Raw genomic sequence first — 11,521 nt, forward strand, 5'->3', positions numbered from 1 at the left:
CTCAAACACTGTGCTTGACAGCTGGTATGAGGTTTATGTGCAAATATATTTTTATGTTTATGTGCCTTGTTTGTGCCTCTTTGGTCGGTTGTTTCAAAGGACATTGTTCCATAAGCCTTGTAACCTATTCAGAAGAGACTTTGCAAATCTAAACTGTGTTTCCACTTTTTCTTTAGAAAGCAAAAGAAGCTTTCCCGTGGCAACCTTTCCAGACAAACCATACTTGTTTAGTCTTTTCCAAATTTTCCTGTTATTTACTTTACCAATAAACAGGCTAATTGAGTCCTGTAGAGTCTTAGATGTAGTTTGTTGCAGTTTCTCATAGTCTGACCTTGGGGTGAATTTGCTTGAACATCCATTCCTTGGAAAATTGCAACATTGCATTAACACATACCCAATGGTTCAGACTAGCAGGTTTTCAATACCTGTGGTTTCATGGAGATGCTCACACTTGTCGATGATCAGTAAATCAACTGCTTTTGATTAGCAACACTTGGCTGCTGCTTACCCTCCTAATTCCCATGGAAGCACCAAGGGTCAACTTAATTTGTCACAGGACTGCATAGAGTCCTGTGAAAATTTCTTTTTTTACTAGACTGTACACAGTCATGTCATGAATGAAATGTGAGGTTTTTGGAAAGCCAGTGGTTAGTTCACCTGATTTTCGGTCAAGACAATGAACCGCAAACTGTTTTATTATTTAGCTTGGTGATGAATCTAAAATGAAACCTAGGCATATCATGTTTACCACAGTTGCTGTATAAACATTGCAAATGCCCATCCTGGAAGAGTATTAATGGCATATCATATTAACTCTCGGTTCTGAGTCATATTTGCAAACACTATCATCAAAAATGTTTAGCAATGTGAAACCATAAAGATCCATAAAGATTTGATCACATTTCAAATATCTGACTAATTTGCTGAAGAGCCACAGCATACACGTCCTTGTGCTTACATCATTGTTTTTGTTTTGTACTTGTGCTTTGCACCCTTGGGTATTTGCAATTGTATCACTGCTGCCAGCAGTCATGCCTCAACAGTTACAGTAAATGCTTGTTTGCCTCTTTATTACTGAGCCAAAGCCACATGAAGTGTAAGCCAGAAAGCAGTACCCAGTTGCCCATTTTGTTTAGAGAGACTAGTAGCTGCTGCCCTAAAGGGAAAAACAAGTGCAAGCCAACATACTACAAGTGTAAAACAGTGTAAAAGTGTAAAACCCTTAAATCTATATATGGTCTTTAAATGATTTGATTTATCTGCATATAGTTTAAAATGAGATCTGAAAAATATGCCACTATATATAAAAATGTCTGTAATTCTTGAAAAGTTAATACAACACTTTCAAGTGGTAAATTAATCTACACTTGGAACTCCCTGCGTCGGTGTACAGAGGCAAAATTATAAAAACTTTGTCCTCATCCAAATAGTTATGGATCGAACTGTATTTAGGAGTTATATATACTTGGTTTGCTGGCAATGTAGAGCAATGTAAACCTTTCTACAGGGTGGGCCATTTATATGGATAATAAAATGGGAATGGTTGGTGATATTAAAGTCCTGTTTGTGGCCAGTGTTGGTCAAGTTACTTGAAAAAAGTAATCAGTAACTAATTACTGATTACTTCCCCAAAAAAGTAATCCCGTTACTTTACTGATTACTTATTTTCAAAAGTAATTAATTACTTAGTTACTTAGTTACTTTTTAAAAACACGATTTATCACCTGAATAGGTGATAAAGTGATAGATCTTTCAGCACAGTTCTACTTTTTCTGCATAATCCATCATACAAAATGTAATCAAATGGAAAAGTCTCCTTTTTTAAAACTTGTTTTATCAGTTTTAATCTTTTAACTTTATGCATCAAGCAAAAATTAAATTATATGCACCATTCTCTGACTTGAAGAAATTTGTTTAACATTTAAACCTATTTTCTGCACATTCCAGCACATAAAATAAAATATTTTTTGTGTTTACACTCAGTCTTTCAAATAGATGCACGTAAAACACAGCAGAAAATAAATAAAATCAAAGACTCAGCGGTCCTGTTGCTCTATTTTCACCTGTAAAGCAGGCAGAGGTTTACCCTGGTGCAGGTGTGCCGCAGCGGTCAGTGGAAGATTCCGCGAGTTTCTCTGTGAATTTCCCATTACGTCGTAGCGCACTCGGTGCTTGTTTAGGGTTTTTTTCGCTGTAAAAATAAGTTTTCTTCCCACGCACAACAGACGCTAATATTTTTGTCACTTTTTATGGAATCAAACTCAAAGTAAGGTAAGTAAGTAAGTAAGTAAGTACTTCCACACTTTAAACGCTGCACGCTCATACTCTCTCCTGCATTCGATATATGATCCATTGTTGATCTGCACACAGCTGTTGTCACGAACGTCGCACTCGCTTACCTCACTGTCATGAGACATTCTCGCAAAAAAATCACGGTTTTAGTAACGCAGTAACGCAGCGTTCCTACGGGAAAGTAACGGTAATCTAATTACCGTTTTTGCAATAGTAATCCCTTACTTTACTCGTTACTTGAAAAAAGTAATCAGATTACAGTAACGCGTAACGCGTTACTGCCCATCTCTGTTTGTGGCACATTAGTATATGTGAGGGGGCAAACTCCTCAAGATGGGTGGTGACCATGGTGGCCATTTAGAAGTCGGCCATTTTGGATACAACTTTTGTTTTTTCAATAGGAAGAGGGCCATGTGACACATCAAACTTATTGGTAAAGTCACAAGAAAAACACTGGTGTGCTTGGTTTTAAAGTAACTTTATTCTTTCATGAGTTATTTACACGTTTCTGACCACTTATAAAATGTGTTCAATGTGCTGCCCATTGTGTTGGATTGTCAATGCAATCACTAACCATTCCAATTTTATTACGGTGTATCCATATAAATGGCCCACCCTGTACAATAACAGGAGTGTTGAAATAGATAAATAAATAAATAAATAAATAAATAAAATAATCTCAATAAAGGGAAATTCTCTCTTGCAATTAGGACAGGAGCAGTGAAATGTGACAGATCTTTGTCCAACCCTTTTGCCATATAAAGTGGGGTCAAACAAGGATGTTTGCTGGCTCCAGCATTTTTTAGCTTATATTCTTTTGCCTACTTCTACATGACACATTCGAAGAGAGCATCACACAAGAAACAATGTTAAACTTTTCATCACTGAACATTGGAAGAAAAAGACCAAAGCATGAGAAGTTCTGATCCAAGATCTAGAATTTGCTGATGATGCAACACTCATTTCCCGCCCGGGAAAGCACTACACTGCTTGACAAGTTCGCAGCTGCTTGTGATGACTTCAAGCTGAACATCAGATTAAAGAAAACCCAAATCTTGTGCCAAAGAACATCTGCTGTCTCAAAGCTTCTAATCAACAGCTATGCACTGGATGCTGTTCCACATTTTGCTTCCCTTTGCTACACAACTACCACAAACAAGTCCATGAAAATAGGAATTTGCAAAAGGACTGGCCTAGCTGCCACCAACATGTTCAGCATGTTTCTCCAAGGAAGTGATTCCTGGACAACCTATGCTAGGCAAGAACACGGGCTGAACACTTTCTACATAAGGAATTTACAACTCCATTTTGGGCATTACATGGACAGACAAGGTCACTAATATGCTCATGCTTGCCAGAACAGTGATACCTACTACCAACTATGTACACTATCCTCAAAAAATCAGACATTTGGACTTGAACATGTCAGAAAAATGGACAATGGACGCATCCCAAAAGACCTTGTAAGAAGGCAAGCACCCCTTTGGATGTGTGTAAAAGAGACATGAAGAGGAGTGGCATGGCCACTGGCCTTTGGGTGAAGTTGCCTTGGACCATTGAAGGCAGAAATTGAGTGACCTCTTAAACAAAATAAAGAGAGGATAGCTGCAACATCCCATCAGAAAAGACACCAGCAAAGAGAGGCTGTCAGACCATAAGCCACTCCCATAATTGGATTCATCTGCAACAGAGTGTGCCTTTTAAGAATTAGACTTGCTGGCTGCTTTAGAAAGTGTTCCACAACTTCATGGCACTAAACATGAACTTTTCTCTGATATTTGACTACAATATGAATTTGTTTGCTTTCTGACAAACTACCGGCTTAGAGACACAGCAATGCCATGAAACCTCTCAGAATATGAGACTTGCCATACCATTAATTAAACCTTTCACCTTGTACCTAGTTGTTACTAGAGCAAAGTTACCCATTAAAATGTTTTTTTCTGATATGAGTTATCTTTTTCTTTGTTGGAAAGAAAGCCTCACTGTGTGGTCAGAAGAAGTGCTACCCCTTTGAAAGTTTCACAAGTGTTGTGGTGGAGTAAGTGACACATTTGCAGACCAAGCTAGCATACAAACACTAACATCCTGCTCTAAATCATCTTGTTTACAAGTTACAAAAAACAGAATTGATTTGTTAGTCATGACTTGTTTAAATCACAACTATCACAACAACTATCAACTTCCTGACACGTGCCCTAACAAACATTTCGTTATGTACCTGCTGCAGCTGTTATTGCATCGCACAGTGTAAATGCCCATATTAAAATGTCATACATTCAGCAAACATAACATTGTGTTTGAAGTTGTATAGTTATAGCACTTTATATTATTTGGATTAATGGCTACTTTCTTAAATATTCGTGTCAATTTATATAATTGACATAGTCTTGCAAAGTTCTGAGGTGACTCAGTGGAATGTTTACAAGATGGGAAATGGTGGTTCAAATGTGTCTTTACCACAAGGTTAAAACCTACCACTGGCTGACGTAGACGTGTGTTCGACACGTTTTGATCTTTGAACGAAGTGTGAAAAGCAAATTAAGAACTTTATACAGCAATGTTTGCATTCATTGAGAGCAGCTTGGAAGCTTGTGCACATTTCCAGCTGTAGAGTGGATTCCTGTAAACTAGCATGTGTCACAATCTTTGTGTGGAAATCTGATAAGAAATGTGATCGACCAGGGTGAAGTGGAAATGGCGAGGAGGTGGTTTGCGCAAATGAGAGCATCAAAGGCAGAATGACAGGAGAGCACTGACATTTAAAACATATGAAACAGAAGGTGGGTGAGAATGATGATAGCTGAACTTAGTTTGACAGCATGTGAAAATGAAAATGAAAATAATTTAAACCTGGCAATGTAGACAGATGAGTCTTCTCTTGGGCTTCACTTGGGGACGTCAGGTCTGGTGATTTCAAATGCCGATTGTACATGATGGAGGTGGAGGTGGACTTACCTTTTCCCCTATGACTAATTTGCTTTATCATTTGCATATATTAAAACTCTGGAAGTAAAACTTTCCTTTGTTTTACAAGAAAAATACAGCTGATACATTTTCCCTCTCACCCAGTTCTTGGGTATGATCATTTATAGACTCTACTTACACTTTTAATCTGGGTGCTGTTTCTCATCCTGCCCCCGGGTTTATCACTGACCATGTTTTAGTACTCACCACACTTTTCTTCATTGTGACAGGTTACCATTTCACTTAATTTCACAATGCTTAATCTGTGTCCCACACCATATCAAACTCTTAGAATATAACTAAAATGAGTTTTTCAAAATTATACCAGTCAGTTATGTTAAAGTACTTGAAAACCTGGATAAATTCACTGTGCTAATTTTCAACACACTATTAAATATTGCAAAGGCATGCAAATTAAAACCACAGGTCCCGATAGACAGGTCCCAGTAATGGGGATAAAAAGAAGAATTTTTTTTTGTGCTTTTTTTGTTTTGTTTTGGGGTTTTTTTCCCCCATTCATTAGGAACTAAAAGATTATTCCCAGTTCACAGTGACTCATAACCTCTGAGTTTGTGCTGACTGGTGACTTTTTTGAAAAGGGATCGAACAATCTGCAGCCTTCTGTTTCCTCATTCAAACAGACGGTAAGTCAATTCTTTCTCAAGCTTATACTTAAAGTGCCAATCACAGTGTGTGTCATGCTTCGACTTTGATCATTTTACTTTGATGGAGGTATACGCACAAGTAGCAGTCGAACAAAGTTAAAAAAAAAAAAAGTTTAAGTACATTAAGTTCATTTTTCAGCTTAATTTTTCCAGCAGAGTGGTTTATGTTGTAGTGTGGTACCTATAGTTTATATCCATAATACATCAATATGACCGGGTTTATTCATTCTTTATTCATTTCTTGAAGCAAGTGAAAAATGACTACATAACCTGAAGAGTACCGTGCATCATGATCAAGATAACAGCGCATCAACACTGTATTTGTGTTGTATGAAAATAAGTCGGGAAACTGGTGTGCAGAGCTGTTTTGCAACTGTAGCGCAATAAAAAGTGCGACTTTTCCCTCTGTGTAAAGACAAAGATGAAGCAGGCTTCTAGACTTTAGTTAGACTGTTTCACATCATTTGAGTTTCCTCTGATTCTGGAAAAGCACTAAATCATCTCCTGCTATCTTTTAATTTGCTTGATAAATAAAGTCGCTTTTTCTTTTATAAACCACACTTATATACTCTATTTCATTAGATATTTTTTATGCATGGTTATTCCCAGTTTAATTAACTATTCTGGTTCAAACCAGCTGTTGTTATGACTTTTGCGGTGACGAAGACGTTGATAAACTCACGTCCTCGTAGGTGCACACTTGGAAATCCAATCATAAAGAAGACCTGAGACACTCATTTCTAACCTGCGCCTTCTTTCTGGCGGCTTCTCTGCTGCAGATGGTGTTTGGTTGTGTTGCTGCGCGAAAAGCTCGCTGGTTAAAGGAAATACAGAGGAGGAGCTGCCGTCAGTGACCCAAGAGGAAACTACTCTGTCAGATGATGGTGTAATTACAGCGTGAAGCGCAGCTCGCAACCTCGGTCGGAGCATCTCTTGCAAAGCAAAACCACCTGAGTGAACGTTTGTCTCCTGTGGATCCGTACTTTCACCAAAGATATGGAGTATAAATTCTGTGCGTAAAAAGAGACGTTTTGGAGATATGGGTTTGGTTACTGGAGAACTGGAGGAACGAGCATTAATGGGAAGTGTCACTGCTTTGCTCAGCGTGAACAAGTGAAAGAATTCATTGCAGTTATGAATTCCACGAAAGAACAACCCGGATTTCGTACGCCCACCATCCCGGTGATTATGTTCATCTTCGGGGTGGTGGGGAATGTCATCGCCATAGTTGTTCTGCGAATATCACGAAAGGAACGAAAAGAGACGACTTTCTACACACTTGTGTGTGGCCTGGCGGTGACAGACCTGCTGGGCACCTTGCTGGCCAGCCCCGTCACCATCGCCACCTACATCAAAGGCACCTGGCCTGGAGCTGATCCATTGTGCCAGTACTCCGGCTTCATCCTGCTCTTCTTCTTCGTGGTGCAGCTAGGCATTGTATTTGCAATGTCAGTGGAAAGATACCTGGCGATAAACCACGCATATTTCTACAACGAGTACGTCAACCAGAGACTCGCAGCGCTGGCTCTTTTAGCCATATACATTTCCAACGTTGTGTTTTGCGCGATGCCCAGCATGGGGTTCGGTCGTGTGAAACTCCAGGAGTCTGAGACCTGGTGTTTCATCGACTGGAACAGCAGTGACACAAGTGTCAAGACTTTTAATTTGATGTACGCTGGGGTGAACTCGGGCATCGTGCTGGCCACTGTCATATGCAACGTGGTCGTGTGTGGAGCTCTGATCCTGATGCACAAGCGGTTCATCCGCCGCACGTCTCTGGGAACAGATCCGCGGCGCGTCGCGGAGCTCCGGCGCAGACGAAATTTTGGACGATTAGCTGGGGCAGAGATCCAGATGGTGATCCTGCTTATAGCTACATCCGCTGTCGTCCTCATCTGCTCCATACCTTTAGTGGTGAGTATGGCGAAATGGTAACGAGCAAGCGCGCCACTAGTATATGCGCGCGCACTAGACTGTCACAGAGTTGTAACAAGCTGGTTCTTTCGAGACAGAAAAACCAGGAAAGATATTGTGTTAAACTTGATCAGTGTAATGAAAAAATAGACTGTGCGCACGCAAACACAAATACCAACACAGGTTTTACGCATATGCTTTCTGAATGTTGTGTCCTTGGTTTAGAGCTTTGTGGTCTGATGACACACTTTGTGAGCCGTCACACGTTTCGCTGTTAACACCCTTTGTGCTTTCACTTCAGCATACACACATACACACGTACACAAGGGAATACGTGTGTTTGTGTGGGGGACTAATGCGAGTATTTACAGTAACCAGTGTCGTTAAAGTTGCTAACTTCAAAAGTCTCAATTCTCAGTTTATTCTCAGCTTTATCAGCAGACGTCATTGTCCAACCTGAGATAATGTCAAGGAGCAAAGTTTTGAGTGTTTTTGTTAAAACATCGTCCTCTTTGTGTTACTTTCGCAGAAGTGAACTGTGCACTAAGAGAACTGTCGCTTCAATTAGTACAACCCAGACAAGTGGCACGTTTATCTTTTAGATCAACTCAACAATACATTTGCAAAAGCTTTATATTCTCACTGTGCCCGTTAGAAACGTTTTAGGATAAGGATTTTTTTTTAATATCCGTCAAAATTATGATGTAATGATTAGAAATTATAAGAAGCAATTCATTGTAATGTTAGTAGCGATAACTGAGTGCTGTTTTAAATCTTAAGATTTAAACTTCCGGGCCTGCGGGTCTTGAAAAAGACAACTGACGATTAGACTCGGGGGAAGCCCAAGTGCCAAAATCTCATTTGCTATTTGAGAGCAAGAAATGTGGGAATTTCTTTTATTGGCTTCTTGCCCTTTGTACTTTATCTCAGTTAGCAGAAGTCAGATAGTGTCTGTTTATGCTTGACTATTCCATTTCAACTGTGTAAAAATATTAAATAAATATATAAAATATTACTCTTAAATGAAGGAATCAGGTGTAGCCAATCAAGTGTCGACAAAAACCAAAAAATTGAATTGTTTGTGAAATGTTATAAATAAATAAATAAAAATGTTCTTAATGCTTATTAAACTTTTCTACCTTTCTGTTTTCTCTGCTTGCCTCTCAGCTGAGGATCTTCATAAATCAGCTGTTCAGAAACCGCAAAGACGAGAACTCGATACTTGACGACCTGCAGGCCATCCGCATGGCTTCTGTCAACCCCATCCTAGACCCCTGGATCTACATCTTGCTCAGAAAGACAGTTGTTCTCAAGCTAATGGAGAAAATCAAGTGTGTGTTCTGTAAAATGGGTGGACGGGGACGAAGCAGTGGCAGGCACTTCCTCTGTGCTGACGGTTATCTCTCCTCATCCATCGTCTCTCGGGACTCACCATCACTGATGTCCCGTGAATTGCGGGAAATGGTGAACACATCGCACACCATGCTGTACCCATCAGAAAGAAACATGCAGGCGCGTGGGTCAGTTCAGGCGGGAGTGCAGGGTGATTCTAGCATTCCTGCTGTACAGACATTGCAGGTCCCCCAGGAGGTCCACGGGTCTAAGAGGGGACACGGAGTATTAGAGGACAAAGTGTCGGAAACACCACTGAAAGAGCCTCCAGTGTGTCCCAAAGACCCACCTCTACATGTCACCTTTACAGATGAGACAGCAGATATACAAGAAAAATGTATATAACCATAAGCATAATCACCAAAATAAGACTTTCCCCTCACAGATGGGAACCAGTGAAAGCACTGCAAACAAAATTTGGAGACTGAAAATTCTGTCAGTCTGTAGATATCTTGTGGACTGCTACAAACATTTGACAGATGAATTACAGACCTTCTGTAAGTACCCGTTATCAGTGTATCACTCCACATTCATTCTTTGCTATATTGCTAAATTCACATGAATACAATCACATAACTTTTATTAGTACAAGCCCACCGAGGGAGCATCATAAAGCTCTCCTGTTGCACTTTTTGGATTTCAGTTCATTGCCAGGTTGTCTTTGTTTCGCTGTGATTCAACAACCTGCACGATGTCTGTAAAGAATTTGTTGTGTTAAAATGTGAACAGTGTGCCAGGATGTTAATTTATTTTTAGTGTGAAATTGTACGTTACTGTCTTCTCCGTGAGAAGGTTCAGTTAGTTTGAAGATAGGTGCGGGATGAATGTGTGTTCGTGTTTTATTTTGTTTGTTTGTTTGTTTGTTTCAAACATTAAACTTTTATTGGTTGTCAGAGCAGCTCTTTCATCAAAACTATGATTATGCCATCCCCTGAATCCCATAACAAAGGCAGCTATACACTAGAGTTCCACAGTGCAGACACTGGAGGACGTTAGACTTCAAAGTGACTCCTAAAAATCCTTCTAATCCCGTCATTTTATTGATTTAATTTGTAATGCAATGCGTAATAATCCCAGCTAATCAGAGTTTATAAGGAAGATAAGGCAGGAAATGAAAGCTGAAGCCATGACCTCGATATACTGCTGCTATAGACGTATATAAATATAAACACACGTTCATGTTCAGTGTCAGATTTATCACAAAATGTTGTGTAAATGTGTCTAATGAAAAAAACAGCAACAACTTATGTACCAAATTTATAAACAAAATAAAAGTGTCTAAATATTCATATAAGCTAATAAACGTCAGTGTGTTGTTTGCTTTTGGAATCAACAGGAAGAGTGAATGATGATGAATGATGTGCAAACAAGTATTAACAGCAAATAAATGCTTGATGATGTACAGCTACTGTACGTCAGTAAGTTCTGGAAGAATGACACATTTTTTTGAAGCTTCACTTCTGTACAGCACCACAGAGGATTTTAAACAGTCAAGATGTGACTGAAGCGCAGGTGTTCAGCTTTAATTTGTTTCATTAAGTGTTTAGAAATTACAGCTATTTTTATACACAGATCCACATTAAAAAGGATTGTTTTAATGCGTTAATGAAGTCAGTGACTGCTTGAAGTCTAGAACCCAATGTTGTGTTTGTCTTGAGATGATCTACCAGGTCCTTGCTTCAGTTGCCTTTAGTTGCGGTTCTATTTGTGGAACCGCAGTGTCTGATCAGTTTTGCAGCATTTGCTGAACCTCAGCAGAGAGTATTCATCCTCTGCTTTTAGCAGCAGTCACGTCATCAATAACCAGCAGTGACCCGGTTCCACAGGCACATAACAACATCATGTTTGACAGATGACTTGCTGTTCCTCTCCTTCTCCACGTGTTTCCCTTCATTCTGGTGCAAAATAATCTTGGTTTCTTCTGTCCAAAGTTTTTTTTTTCTTTTTTGCATTTTTTCAAAACTCTGCATGCTCTTTTAGATGTTTTCTGGTGAATACCTTGCTGGTTTTCCTGTTTTTTAGTCTGACCAGTGCTTTGCGCCTTGTTGTAAACCTTCTTGATTTCCCTCCACAAAGGTATCTCCTAATTATGGACTTTAGAGCTCTTGTTGACATCTCTTTGGACCTCGTAATGAGAGTTCCAGTGACCTGTTACCAAATACAAGATCAGCATTTGAAATGAACCCAGATGTTTCGTCTGCTGTGATGGAATAATGAAGGGACAGACATTGCCTGGTCATGAGACAGCTTGTCAGTCAAATGTCCGATTACTTCTGAGCATCTGAAAATGG

The 11,521-nt window shown here is 39.5% G+C and overlaps 1 protein-coding gene across 1 annotated transcript; it reads left to right on the plus strand.

Annotated features, from left to right (window-relative positions):
* Positions 1 to 6,907: 6,907 nt before the first annotated feature.
* ptger4b (prostaglandin E receptor 4 (subtype EP4) b) lies at positions 6,908 to 9,752 on the plus strand. The gene is made up of 2 exons (XM_085358430.1): positions 6,908 to 7,838; positions 9,006 to 9,752. The coding sequence occupies exons 1-2, from the start codon at positions 7,059 to 7,061 to the stop codon at positions 9,573 to 9,575; spliced, it is 1,350 nt and encodes a 449-aa protein (XP_085214556.1). The 5' UTR covers positions 6,908 to 7,058; the 3' UTR covers positions 9,576 to 9,752.
* The last annotated feature ends 1,769 nt before the right edge of the window (positions 9,753 to 11,521 follow it).

The sequence above is a fragment of the Diplotaxodon limnothrissa genome, linkage group LG7 (genome assembly GCF_057381915.1).
Source record: "Diplotaxodon limnothrissa isolate DT_005_m linkage group LG7, D_limnothrissa_male_GT1.1, whole genome shotgun sequence".
Classification (NCBI taxonomy): Eukaryota; Metazoa; Chordata; class Actinopteri; order Cichliformes; family Cichlidae; genus Diplotaxodon; species Diplotaxodon limnothrissa.